Source organism: Sycon ciliatum, chromosome 2, assembly GCF_964019385.1.
Source record: "Sycon ciliatum chromosome 2, ocSycCili1.1, whole genome shotgun sequence".
NCBI classification, from domain to species: domain Eukaryota; kingdom Metazoa; phylum Porifera; class Calcarea; order Leucosolenida; family Sycettidae; genus Sycon; species Sycon ciliatum.
Genome location: NC_088644.1, coordinates 6,775,048 through 6,793,586, shown reverse-complemented (window position 1 = coordinate 6,793,586; position 18,539 = coordinate 6,775,048). Strand labels below are relative to the sequence as shown.

Here is an 18,539-nt window from a genome sequence, read left to right as displayed (position 1 = left end):
TGGCCTCCTAATCACACAAATGGGAACACGTGGGTGTTTAGTTCTACATGTACATGCAGGTGTGATAAAAACAACAAAGATATGTTCTCATGGTTCTAGTAGTAGTACATGTGTAGTATACATGGTATAGGTAGTATCAAGAGTTCATAACCCCCAAGAGTGTGCAACTCCTGATCAGTCCCTGTATGGAAGCCCGCTCGGCGGAATTCCTTCATTGCGTCATTTTTGGTGCAGTGCGATGAGTCACGCCGATGAATTCTTCAAAAATTTACAGTCAAACCAGGATGCTTCCCCAGGGTAAACTGCCTAAACTGCGATTCTAGTCTGAGCCTCGAGTCAAGAAGCAAAAGTGAAACAAAGTATGCACACGAAAGACAAAACTATTTTTTCGATGCAATGGTGACTCTTCATCGCCTTCTTCTTTCACCAGTGCAGTCAGTCTCTTCAAGAACAATTTCTTCCCCAGGCCATCGGCATATTTCTGGTGCTTTCCTGGAAGATAATTTCAAATGGTTGAGGAACTTGAGAATACGTCGAAGGAGCATTTTTCGGCTGAGTTGCACAGCTATCAGAATGATTGTCCTCGACGGCAATGCAATATTTTTAACAGCGTCCTCACTTCTTCCTGTCGCGATGTCCATGGATTCTTGGAGAAAGAGTTTGTTTTTGAGATAGTACGACTTGTACGTCCGAAATGTCTTCAAAAAAAGCTTCGAAAAGTCGAGGCTACAGCCTTGAGTTAGGGGCGGTTCACAGTGGTTCAGGGTATAGTTTCCAGAAATCGCAAAGAACCCAAATTTACCTCGGATGACACGCTGCGCATGACGTAATGTAGGAATTTCGCCGAGCGCTGGGTCTATGCCCGTTGCACACTCTTGGGGGTTATGAACTCTTGGTAGAGGAGACGGCTCGATACCGGAACGTTTTGACAGCCAAATTTGTATAGACCCAAAACGATCATCAACGTTGATTTTTCACTCGAAATTATGTTTGTGGAAGGAAACTGGCATGTTGAAGTTTGCTCTGGGGCCAGAGTCAATCGAACTGAGCCACTCCTTTGTGTTGACCCATTGCCTCCAAGTTGCCCAATTTTTCGCTTCAAAAAAGTTCAAATCAGAGGTGGCTCCAAACCGGACACGTTTTAGAGTGCCCGTCAAATTCACTCTGGGTCTGAAATTAGGTAATTGCTATCGCTCCACGACGGCCAGTACAGAGTAACAATAAGCCTTGTGTGTGCTTCCATTAGTTTTGATTGGTATGCGGTGCTTTATTGTCGAGAGGCGAGCCGCTGTTTACCTGCGACAAGAAGTTGATTTTTCGAAAGTCGTAAAACTCAAGTCGCAGTGCGAAGCAACACGTCAAAAACTCACCTGCTTGATATGGCGCTTCTGGTCATCGCAGAGCCATGAAATTTTGGCTCGGAGTATAACACATCGTAGTCTCACTGTGACATATGTTTTCTAATCAAAATACCAAGAGAGAAAGTGAATATTGAGTCCGTTCCGGTTTGCAACCTATTTCCTATTTGAAACCGTCGCCTCTACACTGTAGTATGCAATCCAGCAAGCGTAAGGCAACACATGTGACTTGCAATGGTGAGAAAAATTGATGGTTAGCTTTGCAGGCTTGTCAGGCAATGTCAGCAAAAGGGGTGACAAGATTATGATCATGCAGTGCGTGTACATGTGACATGATTAGAGGTACATGTGTACTAGCAAGGCAGGGATACTACATGACTGTATACCACACACAAAAGCCTCTACTACGGGATTATAGGAGCGGGAAGTGATGCGCCCAGCGGGGATGCCCAGCAATGACTCCACTTTCCTACTCTCCTTTGAGTGGCTAATGGCGTCTAGAGTTTCCGCAAACAGAAACTTATTCTCTATCTTACATATCTCATTAACTACCTTTACCCTACCATGCTCTGTCGCAAGAAGCTCATCTAAAAATTTCCTTGACTTCAGCAACCCCTCAACCTCCTTCTGCAACTTCTCCACTAAATCCCTTAGTTCCTCACAGTCCCCACACCCTACAGGTTTGTTTTCTGGGAGTGGGCTAGGTGGGGCAGGTACCTCACTTTGAGATGGAACCTTGAGCGAGTCTGCGGACGTCCTTGCTGGTGCATACAGCTCGTGCTGGACGACTTCTGGCTTGCAGTCGGCCACAGCTCTGCACCCTCTGCAGATCGAGGAAACAGGACGTCGAGCAATACTGGAGAGGACGTTCAGCACAGCCCTTCTCGTTATCGTGTCCTTGGCGGACGAGGAAGGGCTTTCACAATCCGAATGGAAAGGGTTAGGACAAGAGTAGTGTCCAGGAGTAACACTAACTCTACGCTTAGAGCGCCGCGTCTGGATACCACTCTTCTTCATTGCCTCAGCTCAATAAACTACGACAAATTGTGATAAATTCGTTCCAAGCGATCTATTTTCTTCACTTTTTGAAAAATCGGCACATGAAAGTGAATTTTTTTTTCACTGGATATCTCAAGGAGTCCTATTACTCTCATCTCCGCATGCACAGAATCTCCGCAACTCAGCAGGTTTTTCCGCATTGGACATGCAAGGGAAAGAAATTTGCTGATTCACGGTGCTTACAAATCCATGTTCACTTTGTGCAGAAAAAAATATGACGCTTGCAGACGCGTACGCACCGTACGTGATTTCCAAGGAAACCTCCGATGCCCTAACTAGGCGATTTCCCAGACCTGGTATACGTACATGACTACTACTACATGTACAGTGTGACATGGAAATTTTTTTGTGATCACCATGGCATGGCGGCCATTTTAGATTCTGGTTGCCATGGCAACGGATGCATTTTCTCTGCGTTTTGGGTTGTTTGGCTTTGATTTTTTGATTTTTTTACATTTCCCTTTGATTTCTTGTTTGAATGTTGACTGGAAAACCGTGCATTTTGCATTTCCATTTTCCGCAAATTAAAACACATTTTTCGGACAGGCCTAGCTATGACCATGATAACCTGCATCATATCATGGCATGAGTCAGGATATCCGAATACATCACCGATATCAAGAGTACATAAGCCCCTGGGGGTTATGTACTCTTGATACCGGTGATGTACTCTTGATGACGAACATTACTGTACTGCCAAGAGTTGTCCCAGTGTCTGCTTTAGGATTTCAAACCAACCGGGTATATGCGTGTATCTGACACAACCCTTGCAACCGGGTCCATTCAAGTGCGGCTACTGCATGTACATCAGGGAGTTGTAAATATTTTAGGACTTGAGTCAACGTCTTGAGTATGTACTCCCTGACATAACAGAATGTATTCCCAACCGGGTCACAGGTGACCCAGTGTTCTTTTTCAAACGGGTCCAAATGCCCCCCCCCCCCCCCAACCGGGTGGCTGACCCGGCTCTGGAGCAGACACTGGTCCTTACTTCATTGTCTTCGTGAACATAATAACTACGGTAAACCTACTCCCTGATACAGACTGTAACATTACTGTACTGCACACCAGGGAGTACTGTTTTTTAGTACTCCCTGCTGCACGCCATGTATGCAGTTGGGGGAAGAGATGGAAATCTGGGCCAGTGCACATTTGAAGCAGTATTGAGCACAGACTCGACCATGACTGTATTGGTACAGGAAATGTGCGGATCCCAAAAAAGGCTACAGTACGCGATTTACATGATCAATTGAGGCAAGAGTACATAACCCCTGGCGGGGGGGGGGGGGGGGTTATGTACTCTTGGTTGAGGTGCTCTGGCGAAGCACTACGCCATCAGCGACTCACGCTGTATACATAGCGCACATAAGCAGTCCCGCTGACTCGCCACCATGACATCATTTGCACAACCCTCTATACTGTCATGACATCATTTGCACAACTTCTATACTGTCATGACATCATTCGCACAACCCTCTTCTATACATACGTCTGGCAGTTTGGGAGAGATGATCACATGGCTGCACATGGTCATGGGCCAATAGGATGGCGTATACGCTATGCACCTCAAGCTGATCCCCGCTGCTGGTCAGCGAGGTAACCATGTTAACTACAGTAGACGAGAGATACGGACAAGCGAGGTTTGATGGCACGTGGTGATTCACAGACTTCACATGGGTATTGATCCATTGTGATATGACAGGTGGAGGCGGGATACTGGGGAGAGCATCGTGAACAAGGCGGGAACGCTGGGTTAGAACTAAAGAGAGAAATGACCAGAAATAACAGATGCATGACTCTGGAATAAGATAACAACTCTACAACCTCACTGGTCTGCTAACCTATAAGGCTAAAAAACTAGATCAAGGCAGAATAAAAAAATAAAAAGCAAGATTCAAAATAGGAATCGGCAGTAGTTAAAAAGAAAGAAAAAAGGAAAAAGAAATAATAAAAAAGAGCATGAAGATGCAGGTGAGGTGAGAGCGACTGCATATGGATGCATGACTACTAGCACTAACACAATACAACGACAGAAAACAAACAAGACGAAAGTCCCGATGAACAAATACAACACGTGCACCGGGTTGTGAGGTGAAAATCAGCAGAAAAGAGAGCGACGGACCGAAATGGACATTGACTAAAAAAACCTAAAAAACGTGAAGGCACTGGGTGCCGGGAAAAAAGCCCACGGTCAATGCTAATCCGGGATCAGTCACCGTGGTCACCGTACACGGCAACATGGAGGTCAAGCACCAGCGGATAAGAACGTGGTGCAGTAGTTTTGAGCGTGCTAGGGTTGTGATAAATGTCGTGGAAAGTGGAGAAGGGTGAGATTAAGAAAAAAAACCCGGGCTAGTGGCGCTTGGCGTAGTCATCATATGTGCCGACTAAGACCAGCACCTAGCTGGCAGGGTTAGCACTTCGATGATCAGCACAGAAAGTGGTGCAACTATTAGCTCATCATTCTCAAGAGGGTGTTCGGGGATGGTAAAAAAGAAAGAAAAGAAGAAGCATGGTCGTCTCACTGGATTTGGGAGATAGTTACGGTGGTGCGCCGTGCCAAGTCCGGACCCAGCGCACTGGCTAAGGATTGGACATTCTGATGCAGCAGCTCATGGCAAGTCACCCACCACTCGTCGCCAGCCTCGTACCACACATTAGACATGCGAGTTTCCTCCGTGTGCCCAGAGCCAGACGGACGGCGCAAGCGGATGGTAATGTCGTCGGCATCGCCTGCCACCTGCTGGTGCTCGACAAGGCCGCGGTAGAGGCACGTCAGATCTAGCTCGGTTGAAGCGCTCAGGCCATGATATGCCTCTTCGACCGACACGGTCCGAGCGTAATCCGGATCCACATCACTGACGCTCCGCTCGGAACAGATCAGCAGCGTAGCCATGTCTTTCAGCACTTCCCCAGCCAAGGCAGTGCTGCAGCAGGTGTTGAGCTGCTCCAGAACATCGCGCACGAGAACACCGCAGGACTTGAAGTACAGCTGGCTGTCTATCGTCTCATCGAGATCACATTCAAACACGGCTTCTAGGAGCATGCCAAACGTTGGCTTCTCGCCGCCTGTGTCTCGGTGTTGGAAGCACGGATCAGTGATAAGCAGGTTGATCAGCTTCTCTCGCAGCTCGCCGGACACAGGGAATGCCTTGTAAGCCGAATGCTGCTGCAAATACTCACAAAGGTCTTGTAAAGGACCTTCGAGCTCGGCTGACTGGCTTACGCTATTGTCAGTATCCGCTTCATCCATAGCGCCGGCAGAATTCCCAGAACTTGATCGCCGGTCTGTCTTGGCAGTCATGGCGAGAAGCAGTTCAACAGGATCAAGCGGGCCCTGGTCAGATGTTGATAATTCAGCAACATGCTCCTCGCTATCCGCGTCCTCGTGCTGCTGCTGCCGGGCATCCTCCATTGTTTTCAATGCATAGCGCACATTGTACGGCTGTGCCAGGTGAAAGATATCGCACAGGCGATGACGTGACAGGCGCAGCCAGCGCAGCACTGCCGTGGCCTGCGGAAAGATCTTGTGCACGGCCAGGAAGGTCATCACGGCAGCGAAACGGGACGAGCGAACGCTCTGTCGCAGGGCGCTGAGGCCAGAGAGCAGGCGTGCCATCCTCAGGTCATCCATCCACAGTGAGCTAGCCCAGGGTGCACAGAACCGTACCGGTGGGTAGTTGGCCTTGTACGACACTTTCTTGTTCAGTGGGCAGAAGCCGCCGAGCATGTAGTGGTGAACTTGCGCGCCACACTCTCGATTCAGACGCTTGGCATACTCAATTTCTTGCAGCACGGCATACACGCCGAGAGAGAGCTTGGCCACGTCGCGGCAGCCAACGTCATAGAACATGTAGACGCTGATGAGGCAGTGCGGTAGCACGTCTAGCACACCGACACCGATCAAGCGCCCATCCATACGATACAGCTGATGCACGGTACCATACGGCACGCCGTTCCGAGTTACAGGCAGCAGTGGTGTGTCGACGATGTGATTACAGTAGCCATCGGACGCCTTGAGCAGCTTGCCGTGCTTGGTCAGCTGGTAGCGATTGTAGAGTTCAAATGATGCCGGGTCCATGTGCGGTCGAACGGTCTCAACGGTGATACCAGCCTTCCTGGCACGTTTCAACACGCGCTTGTAGGTGGACGATGTGCTTGGATCGAAACGCTCGACGTCAGTGCACGTTTCATAATCACCACAGTCGGGATGGTGAATGTGACGATAGTGACTGAGCGGTACCGAGCCGCGTCGAAACCAGCCGCGCATGGTAAGCTCCTCGTACATCTCGACGGAGATAGGCTGCGCCGTGAGAATCAGCTCCAGTGAGTTGGCAGTGGCTCCAGCACAGGTTGAGCAGCCATGGCTGGCCATCCCGTGCAGACGCTCCACAACTAGCTCGGGTGGTGACGCGGTCAGCTGCGCTGATGTATGAGCAGGCGGGGTCATCGCAACGGGAGCAGGCGGTGAGCATTTGTCGCGGTCGACATCATTAAGCGCAACATGCTGAGCGGCCGATGACGTTCCGTCCGAGACAACACAGCCCGGCAGCTGTGAACACACTGGTGGTGTCTGGTGAATATTGCCAGAACCGCACGGTGACACACTCTCCTCATCGGGCAGGTTGTCCAGGGCCGTTGTTGTCTGCACCGGTACGGCAAAACATGCCATGTGAGTGATGACGTTGTGAAGGTAGCGCTGCTTAGATTCGACGCCATTGTGCGCGTGCAGTGTCTAGCGAGGGAAACAAGGCAAACACAGACAGACAGATAGACACACGGACAGACAGACAGACATACAGCCAAACAGACACACAGATAGACGGACACACACACACACATGCGGGAGCCAAAGTCACTTTAAGTGTTCTTTCCCTTGGATATCGGTTCCACACAGACAAATCTCAACGCACCGCTGATAAGTGTACATGAAGTTACACTCAGACCTCGCTTATCCGGACATGAAGTTACACTCAGACCTCGCTTATCCGGACATGAAGTTACACTCAGACCTCGCTTATCCGGACATGAAGTTACACTCAGACCTCGCTTATCCGGATCCCTCGCCGCCATCCGGAAGAAAATTGTTGGTCACCGATTTACAGCAATGCTATGCCCACACACAGTGTGTGTGTTCGATTATCCGGTTCCCTCGCCTATCCGGATATTTTTTGTGGAAAGCGGATGTGTGCGGTTAAGCGAGGTCTGACTGTACTAGTACTAGTGCATTGCTGTCCTCAGTATGGGGTCTGAACATCTACTATCTCGTATCATCATGCCACCACCGCAGCATGGCAAATGACAACTCAACGACAGACGTTGTCAGACAATTTTTAGAGGAGAGTAACAGTGACAAGGGGGTATGTTGCAGTTGCATGATGTCCACCATGTTCTCAGTGAGTAACAATGACTAGGGGGTATGTTGCAGTTGCATGATGTCCACCATGTTCTCAGTGAGTAACAATGACTAGGGGGTATGTTGCAGTTGCATGATGTCCACCATGTTCTCAGTGAGTAACAATGACTAGGGGGTATGTTGCAGTTGCATGATGTCCACCATGTTCTCAGTGAGTAACAATGACTAGGGGGTATGTTGCAGTTGCATGATGTCCACCATGTTCTCAGTGAGTAACAATGACTAGGGGGTATGTTGCAGTTGCATGATGTCCACCATGTTCTCAGTGAGTAACAATGACTAGGGGGTATGTTGCAGTTGCATGATGTCCACCATGTTCTCAGTGAGTAACAATGACTAGGGGGTATGTTGCAGTTGCATGATGTCCACCATGTTCTCAGTGAGTAACAATGACTAGGGGGTATGTTGCAGTTGCATGATGTCCACCATGTTCTCAGTGAGTAACAATGACTAGGGGGTATGTTGCAGTTGCATGATGTCCACCATGTTCTCAGTGAGTAACAATGACTAGGGGGTATGTTGCAGTTGCATGATGTCCACCATGTTCTCAGTGAGTAACAATGACTAGGGGGTATGTTGCAGTTGCATGATGTCCACCATGTTCTCAGTGAGTAACAATGACTAGGGGGTATGTTGCAGTTGCATGATGTCCACCATGTTCTCAGTGAGTAACAATGACTAGGGGGTATGTTGCAGTTGCATGATGTCCACCATGTTCTCAGTGAGTAACAATGACTAGGGGGTATGTTGCAGTTGCATGATGTCCACCATGTTCTCAGTGAGTAACAATGACTAGGGGGTATGATGCAGTTGCATGATGTCCACCATGTTCTCAGTGAGTAACAATGACTAGGGGGTATGTTGCAGTTGCATGATGTCCACCATGTTCTCAGTGAGTAACAATGACTAGGGGGTATGTTGCAGTTGCATGATGTCCACCATGTTCTCAGTGAGTAACAATGACTAGGGGGTATGTTGCAGTTGCATGATGTCCACCATGTTCTCAGTGAGTAACAATGACTAGGGGGTATGATGCAGTTGCATGATGTCCACCATGTTCTCAGTGAGTAACAATGACTAGGGGGTATGTTGCAGTTGCATGATGTCCACCATGTTCTCAGCGAGTAACAATGACTAGGGGGTATGTTGCAGTTGCATGATGTCCACCATGTTCTCAGTGAGTAACAATGACTAGGGGGTATGATGCAGTTGCATGATGTCCACCATGTTCTCAGTGAGTAACAATGACTAGGGGGTATGTTGCAGTTGCATGATGTCCACCATTTTCTCAGTGAGTAACAATGACTAGGGGGTATGTTGCAGTTGCATGATGTCCACCATTTTCTCAGTGAGTAACAATGACTAGGGGGTATGTTGCAGTTGCATGATGTCCACCATGTTCTCAGTGAGTAACAATGACTAGGGGGTATGTTGCAGTTGCATGATGTCCACCATGTTCTCAGTGAGTAACAATGACTAGGGGGTATGATGCAGTTGCATGATGTCCACCATGTTCTCAGTGAGTAACAATGACTAGGGGGTATGTTGCAGTTGCATGATGTCCACCATTTTCTCAGTGAGTAACAATGACTAGGGGGTATGTTGCAGTTGCATGATGTCCACCATGTTCTCAGTGAGTAACAATGACTAGGGGGTATGTTGCAGTTGCATGATGTCCACCATGTTCTCAGTGAGTAACAATGACTAGGGGGTATGTTGCAGTTGCATGATGTCCACCATGTTCTCAGTGAGTAACAATGACTAGGGGGTATGTAGCAGTTGCATGATGTCCACCATGTTCTCAGTGAGTAACAATGACGGTTGATAAATATGGTGGTAAAGACACACCTGGCAATATGGCGGTAAACACATGCCTGCCCACACACGCTCTCTAGGCTGCAATATTGCCAGGTGTGTCTTTACCACCATATTTATCAACCATAAGTACAGCAGTGGTGTCTTCAATTTCATAGTAACAATGACGTGCAGATTTAATAGATGCGTGTTTTTTCACTCTTGGTTTGGGACTTGGAATGCACGTCGATACGCATCCCGGGGAGAAATTCGACTTGAGTACAACTTGTTGGCCCATCATGCCACCGCCGCCATACGCATTGCGAAGCGTTTCCCGCACGTGAACTGAAGTATGACACGGGCTTTAGACTGGCCGTGCACTGTGCGAGTTGAGAGTACGATGAGTCTAACAAGTAACAAATCATCCTACTGATAGCGTGCACAAGGCTTAACGATCCTGCCGCGTTGTTGTACTTCTGAAGTACATTGAACTGCACTTGACAGCGTGGATCTGGTTCTAGCTCCACGCTGAAAACCCCAGCTGGGGAAGCACCACAGTATGTGCTGGGGGATGGGAGGGGAGAGATGAACCGTGCTACGGTGCTCGGCGCACTTCATGGTTAGCCTAGCAAAGCTGAATCAGAACACGAGAACTCACCTCGAGCAAGAGCTTAGGAAAGCCGAGTCGGTAGGACTCGGCCACTACCTCCTTGACACGAAACAGCATTGACAAAGAGCCAAGAGCACAGCGCACAATGGGCCAGTTGGTGCCGTGATTAACCAGGGCGGCCTTCAGCACGTCCAGGTACTTCTTGTTGATGAAGACGCGTCGTTGCTCCAGACTGCAGCAGGTCAGCTGAAAGCCGACGCGCACCAAATCCAGCATGATGGTGGCGTACGTATCGCCGTGACATAGACGCGTGGACAGAGCCAGCAGGCACTCCAAGATGCCGTGACTGAACAGTTCCTCCTGCACAGTGGGATAAACAAGCAAGACATTCGCTTGATGATAGTGTGATTGTAAGGTCTTCTCAACGGGACTGCTGTGATACCAGTGCCCAGAATGTTCCAGTGCAAACCACAACCCCGGGCCCTTACATTCCACTGTGGGTCAGCCACGAGCGAGCGGAGAAGGCGCATGGATTCCTTGAGCACGTTGTCATCTTGCACGTGACCGCCCTCCAGGCACTCGAGCACCACCGTGTGGAGTCCATGCTCCTTCTTTGTCCGGAACGTCTTCACCCAGTCGGCTTGTGAGAGAGCTGAGCCCACGCCAAAGGCAAAGCGCAGCGCCTGAGCATACAAACAGGACAAAGCACGAGACGTGCGTCGATGGAGTAATAGAAATAGCATTCCCTGACAGAAATTCACTGCACCTAAGCAAAGCAGCCAAGACTCATTGATGGAGGGTACAGTGTACTCAGCCACCTTCAGCCCCAGCCATCAACCTGCAACACAATGAAGCTATAAGCTATAAAGTGGCTTTTCTGGCCAGTGAATCCCTATTTTTGGTCTTTTTCATTTTTTCCCACACACACATCACACCACATACTCCGGCATGCACTGGCTGTTGGTAACCACCCAGGAGAACGAAAGAAAAGTCAGGAGGAGTCTGAGAAAGAGAAGAAAGACGTGTGTGACCATAATCGTCGGGAATCGAACCCGCAACCTCTCGATGGGAACCCCTGCACATACCACTGCACCATATGGGACACACACACACACACACACACACACACACACACACACACACACACACACACACACACACACACACACACACACACACACACATAGATGCGCACGGAGGCACACACACACAGGCACACACACGCACGTGCGCACGCAAAACACACACACAGAACACAGAACGTGCAACATACAGACGGCAGGTAGGCCTTGAGATGCAGGCGGCACTCCTTGAGAATTTGCACAGAGCAGGCGATGACATCGCAATTTTTCAACGTCGGCTTGAAGTGTAGATGCAAACAGTAGCGGAAAACAGTGGACAAAAGAGTGTAGTCCTTTGGCAAGCATGGCGTCGATGAGTTCTTCCGATGTTTAATGGCGGCCTGCAAGGTTTTCATCAGAAGTAGAGAGACTTCTTCCTGCAGCTCCTTCATGTCCGTATGAAAGAACTTACACACCTGTACACGGAGCAAGCGCACACATGCACATGCACACACACACACACACACACACACACACACACACACACACACACACACACACACACACACACACACATACAGCTTGGGAACTTGGACAATATAGGTGGCCACTACTTGACTGTAAAAGTAAGCATGATGCAAGCCAGTTGAACGCTTCCAGTATGAGTTTGGCAGCCTCCAACGCTTCATGTGTGTGTGTGTGTGTGTGTGTGTGTGTGTGTGTGTGTGTGTGTGTGTGTGTGTGTGTGTGTGTGTGTATGTGTGTGTGTGTGTCTCTCTCTCTCTCCCCCCCCCCCGACGAAAAAATAAATCTTAGCAAAGGCACCATAGTTGTGCTAAGCATGGCAAGAGTCGTGCTGGCTACACACTAGAAACGCCTTACCATGATGAGCTTCATGAAAGTCTGGATGAGAGAGTCCAGCAGCTTGGCAACACTCTCGTCAGCACTCACATCATATACATCAATGTATTGTGCAAATATCTATTAGCGACAAAGTAGATACAGGCACACAGGCACAAAGACACAAAGACACATAGCACACAGACACTCAGCACTTAGCTGCATCGCACAGACTTGATTTCTGCGCAAGCAGGCACTCAATTATGGCATTGGGCTATGATACTGGGTTTTTTCTTCTAAAGTTCTTCTATGAATGAACGGTTTCCCTTGGGTCTTGCCAAGAAGATCATCTCAAAGACAGGCCAATTCGCTTTCATATCATTTCATTCCTTGAGCACTTCACAGCACACAACCTGGTATGACCAATACAAGGAATTCTGCTAGGAGCTATTTAAAGCTTGTGTTATCCTGGACAGTAGGTGCAAGTATTAGTTCCTTACACACACAATCTCCGGCACTTGGTGAACAGAAACCACCGCAGGGCAACAGCGGAATACGGAAAATGCGTGTCAAACGAGTATCAAGCGGTTGAAGCCAGGTGAACTTGGCTGCCAAATTACCACTGATTACCATGTAGGTGACTTACCAGCAGCAGCTGCTCAATAAGACCAATGTCCTTTTTGTGAGCCAGTATCTTGGTGTAGAGACTCTGAGAACGACTGCACAACGCCTGGATGACCTGGCAAACCAGCGACACTACGTCGATAGACTGCTCCAGGTGCTTCAAGACAGACTGCACAAGCCAGTGGCGCAAAGCAACACAAACACAGCACGGAAAGGAGAATTGAACCCCTCGAAGCAAAGAGCCAGCGTTACCAAACTGACATACAAGTGCGGACAAAACAACCACATGTACAGTACATCATGTCAAGAGGAAAATTCTGACAAGGCGACCATCTGCCCCAGCAGAGCACTAGAGCCTAGATCAAACAGTGTCATTTCCAGTGATTTGAACCTGGAGAAGGCCAGCCTGTACGGATAGAGAGAGAGAGAGAGAGAGAGAGAGAGAGAGAGAGAGAGAGAGAGAGAGAGAGAGAGAGAGAGAGAGAGAGAGAGAGAGAGAGAGAGAGAGAGAGATAGACAGCGCTAGCATTAGTCACTATACAGGTGGAATCCTGATAATTGGAATCCCAAATTGCTGGGGGAAAGACTTCCAATTAGCCGGACATTCTGATCATCCAAAATGCACCCACAACACACTATGTACTTGCATGTCAAAAATGCTTGCATTGCCAGATTTTGAGCACACCGAACTGGACTGTATAGATTGCTCATACACGATGAACTGACCAGTACAGGGTGCAGTGAACTTCGTGTTATGCCTTGCTAACTTCGAACTCCATGTACTAGCATCACCAGGAATCCCACACATTTCTATGCAAGCGCATTTCGTGGGACTTCTAAAAGCCGTACATGCTCGAATTATCAGGATTCCACGTGTTGCGATAGAAACATTGTTTTTCTTCCTTTGCACTTAAAAAGTTGTCGACAATTACATCAGGATACCGCTAGGGGGTTAACTATTCAGTGCATCTGCAGCCTGGCCTGTCTGCCTGCAGACTCCGTAGTGTTAGACAAGTTCGTCAGACACAAACGCGAGACTCGCTGTGCACTTTTTTTCACAACTCGCTGAACCTCTCTGATATATGCTTATCACATGTCACGTGACTGTTTCCTTGGATCGGGCCAATCACTGATCTGTATGAGTGGGCAATAAATCAGTCCACCGCCCACGTCCAAAGCCCGTCGTCCATGACAACCCTGACAGTGACACTGGACGCGTGAAATCTACGGGATTTGAACACACGGCGACCTGGTGACTGTGAACAGTGCAGTGTAGACCTACATGGACATGTACATACGAACGCGTGTTCGAAAGTGGCGATCTCAGCTTTTCTTTTTCTTTCCTTTCAAGTGTTGCTGCACACGAGGTCGACATTCTCCTTTAGTTTTGATTCTTTCAGGTTAGTGTCTTCGGTAATGTTAGGCTGAAAGTGATAAATCCATTGTGGTATGGTTGGGAGGGCAATAATGGATTTCCAGTGCCCGACAAGTGAGCCCGAGGGCTGTAGGTATATACATACTGTAACAGCAAGCTTACCAAACACGTATATGACAGTGAATAGACTTCACATCTATAGTAGTCGGGCTGGTGTTTGCGTTTGGACGCCGGCGGATCCATCAAACTGGTGGCATCAGGCGTGTCCGAAACCGCATCACAGTCCGGCGGAGAATGGAGCATTGTATTGCCGCTAGCTGATGCGATGTCAGTAGCCGTCGGGCCCTTCCATTTCTCCGGCAGTTGATAAACGCTGGATAGCTCCAGTGACCAGAGGGAGCGAGCGTTGCACTGGTGTATGCGCATAATCAGCCGCAACACGTCATGCACGACCGGCTCGTTCTCCAGGTTAGCAGGGACAGCGCGCAGCAGGCGCGTGATGTTCTTCTTGGTGGAGATGAGCTGGTTAACAACCCCATCCAACAGCGCCGTGCAGGGCTGCTGTGGTGGGTATGCCAGGTGAATGAGAATCTGCAGGCATGGCTTCAGCACAGCCGCATTGGTGTGGCACGACTTGATGATACCAGTCGTGTTCTCGAAGATCGTCAGCAGCTCATCCTTGCGCTGCTCCGAGAGACAGTAGCCAAGGCACTCGTGTAACTTGGGCGGATACTGCGCGGTCACATAGGCCAGGATACGCTCAAGCTCCAGCTGGCCAGCAGGATCCTCACTGATTACGCCTCTCTTGATCAGAGTTCCTAGATGCTTCCAGCTATCCTCCAGCTGCCTGCATTATTCACGACAAAACAAAGATTCATAATTTGCACGAGTCAGTCAGACTGGCCTTTCGGCACCCCGTGGGTAGGTAAGTCACCAACTAGTCACCGACCGGCTGGCAAGTCAACATATCCCAGGGGTGCGCAAGTCACCATCAACTGGCAATTCAAGATACATGTACGCAGAAATACATACATCAAAATCACGCTCCCAATATCAAGATGATGCCAAGCGCAGGCTTGGCGTACTTCCTACGCAGCTTACGCTTGTACCAGGAGAGATTCAGGAGAGATGATCATGCCTACAGAAAGCCATGGGACTCGACCCGAGTCTAATTAAAGCCACAGGCAACGGGATTTAGGAGGCGAACATGTAATTACACATAGCAACAAGGTTGCCAATTTCACCACACAGGCAACTCAAACAATTTTCTAACAGCTTTTCAACCCATTGTCACCAGTGGATACAAGGGAACAAGGCCCAGCAAGTCAAACTATGTAACATACACATATACTGCGATTGAAAGGCCAGAAAGAAGTTCTAACGGCCTTCCAACTTGGAAGGTTCGTGGTAAGGTACGACCAAAGTTGGAAGGCCGTTGGTTTGCGGACTGGAGATGTGTTAGAGCTAGGCCTCAGGTCGTTGAATGTCTCAGTAGCTTGTCAGTGTTGTGCCCTGTTATCGCACTTTCTGACTGCTTATCATCTTGTTACAGTCGTGAACACAGTAGAGTAGCGCGTCCAAGAACGTTGTTTCCAAGGGGTTAGCCTGGGACGTTTTATTTTGTTGGGCAATCTGGCTGAGTTCTTATAGCACGTTCTTAGAAACAATTCGTACTGGATCATATCTATTCCAAAAGCTGCTGGAAAACCAACACCGCCGCTCTTAACTTTAGGCTGTGGCGTTCTTAGCCTTTCAGGCTGGACGTTCTTGGGCTCAACGTTCTTCAGCGCACGACTCTACTGTAGTTGCTTCATAACTCGTTCCCTTGTGTTTTCTTTTATTTTACATTTGCTACTGGCTCAGTATCCGAGTTTAAAAAAAATGGTTACGTTATAGGCCTGTTTAGCTCCTCGCATACCCATGCACATTATGTCTGATGAAATCTCATTCTATTAAATATGGAGACGTTCAAATCATTGCGTATGTGTCCTTCCAGTGTTATGGTGGCGTACGATGGTGTGTATTCTTCTTACATCCACACTAATTTTGTCTTGATACCTTTTGAATTTACATTCGACATCATTTTCAAAGTGAATTTTCACAATCCTCATCTCAGACAATGTCAGGTAATAAATTATTTCAGTATGTTGTTGCTATTATTGTCTTCAGTATCTTCAAAGTACAAGTATGAGCTTTGGCCATGATATGGAGTGCTGCTTGCTATCTTTTCTGCATGGTGGATGTGATTGCACTGACAGAGAAAAACTGAGATGTGTGTCTGGCCAGCACGCAGCACCAGTACATGACTCTGTGTGTGTGTGTGTGTGTGTGTGTGTGTGTGTGTGTGTGTGTGTGTGTGTGTGTGTGTGTGTGTGTGTGTGTGTGTGTGTGTATGCTGCAAGGCATGGGCGACACTCACCAAGCGTCATCACCACCAGTCGAGGAGAACGCCTCGTACATGGCCTCTTCGTGTTCTACCATTTGAGGCATTGGCAGCGGATGACTGAGACCGTGCAGATGCGGCCAGTGGGAAGAGGGATTTCATTGGAAAGAGGTTACTGAGTGTGGCAATCAGTGAATAAGCTGCCTTCAGCCAAGCATAGTCATCAACTAAAAATTGATTATCATTGAAACCAAATTATTATTTGCAGCAACTGTACGAGACAACCAACCACGAACTCTGGCCCCACGTGCTGCCGAACTCAACTCGATTTGGTCAATACTCGGTTCTAGTTCACAGCAAGACATAGGAGCACATAATTCCAGGCGAAGTGCAGAAAAGTCAAGGCACCAGGTGCTCTCAGTAGGCCCTGAAAAGACTGTCCAAACGCCAATGACTGGCTGAACGGACGCTGATAAGAAATCGAAAAGACTTTCAAACTCGTACTCGCGAATATCGTACGAGTCCATGCATGGTCTACGCACACTGCGTAGATCTCGGCTGCGGCACAGTCGCATCGCTTGCGCAGTGCCAGTAGCTCGATCGCAGCGAGCAGTGTAGCAGGGAGTAGTACAATACCATCGTATTGTACTACTCCCTGGTAGTACCCAAGGGATAATACTCTTGGTACAATGTAGTACGGTGAGAGTACAATCACATAACCCCCAACTACGCTTTGTCGGCCCGGTAGTGTGTCGGTCGGTACCAGAATAAAGCCAAACAACAACAACAACCAGGGCTTTTACGACTCCTTGGTCGGTACACGTACACACCCATGGCTATGTTGTACCCCCGCCCCCCCTCTCGGCCTCCCCTGGCCATGCGCCAATTAGGCCCAAGGCCAAGCCTGCCCCGAAATACCAGGCCTGAACACGGCAAAAAAGAGGGACGATCCGCAATATAATATTTGGCGTTGTGCTATCAAGAGTATAAGCCCCCAGCTTATAATGATTATAGTCTTGGTGTTCTGAAGAGCACAATCACATTGTCACTTTGTGCCATTACACGACGTTATACGGGGACCTACAAGGGTACGCATGTGTTGAGGAAAATTATTGCAAAAATGGCGTCATGTGCACATGCCAGCACATGTAGCCTAGTAGAACAGCAGCAGCGCAGGATGTCACACAAGGACGGGTCAATGCTGGCAATGACCTCACCATTAAAAACCCTTTGAGCACGCATGACGTATTAATACGTCACGTACAGTGTCACTGCACCCACGCATGACGTATTATTACGTCGTGAGTACGAGTGTACATAGCGTACAAACGCGATTTGCATGAACCGCGTGAGTTCAAACTATCGTAACTCGGTCAATTCTTGGCCGATTCTCACGATCGAAATATGTATCTGCAAGAGAAAACTCTCAGCTTGCGATAGAAACAATCGCCGAAGCGATACGACCCCGGGTTGTTGAGATATGCGACTCGACACGGCAAATTCAAATCGATTTTTTTGCAAACTCTGCAGAACGCGTATTTTCCATTTTCGATCATTTTCGCGCTATCTGCTGCCATGGAAACTAGATTCAAATGATGGCAGCGGATCTGGCGAGCCCTCAAAAAAAATTTGAGCTCGATACGAGCAAGGAGAGTGAAATGGCAGCTGAGGATTTGATCTCCTGGCCGTGCTCAAGTCTGTCGAGCGCGTGCGTCAAGTTTGCCAGACTGTAGCATGGGCTTTTGGTGTCGCTCCGAGCTGAGCTCGGAACTATTTTGTTCCTCGTCTCAAGACCTTTGCAGGAAGCTCAAGATCGTGGAATTCGTCCAAAGAAAGGTAAAGTTATCGATCCTTGAACAGCTACTACTTTCATAGGAAAAACGCGATTTTTGCAGGTGTTGACGTGGGGCGGCATTCAGGTAGCGTCGTGCTCAAAAGGTTAAATCCCCAGTCTAGCTGCTTACCAGGCAACCATGTATCGGACGATCGAGATACGAACTAGGTCGGAGCGTACGGGTA

General features: G+C 48.6%; 1 protein-coding gene across 1 annotated transcript; it reads right to left on the bottom strand.

The window, feature by feature from the left end:
• Positions 1 to 4,053: 4,053 nt before the first annotated feature.
• Positions 4,054 to 17,006, bottom strand: LOC135808442 (uncharacterized). The gene is made up of 8 exons (XM_065321633.1): positions 16,557 to 17,006; positions 14,300 to 14,984; positions 12,785 to 12,931; positions 12,181 to 12,279; positions 11,511 to 11,774; positions 10,726 to 10,920; positions 10,286 to 10,597; positions 4,054 to 7,152 (listed from the first exon to the last, which is right to left on the bottom strand). Exons 1-8 carry the CDS (start codon positions 16,625 to 16,627, stop codon positions 4,939 to 4,941), a joined length of 3,987 nt encoding a protein of 1,328 aa, XP_065177705.1. The 5' UTR covers positions 16,628 to 17,006; the 3' UTR covers positions 4,054 to 4,938.
• Positions 17,007 to 18,539: the final 1,533 nt, after the last annotated feature.

Coding starts and splice junctions, on each gene's coding strand:
- LOC135808442 (XM_065321633.1), bottom strand. CDS start 16,627: ATGCCTCAAATGGTAGAACACGAAGAGGCCATGTACGAGGCGTTCTCC. Junction 12,280..12,784: donor TTATTGAGCAGCTGCTGCTG/GTAAGTCACCTA, acceptor TGTCGCTAATAG/ATATTTGCACAATACATTGA. Junction 10,598..10,725: donor TGGCTGACCCACAGTGGAAT/GTAAGGGCCCGG, acceptor CCCACTGTGCAG/GAGGAACTGTTCAGTCACGG.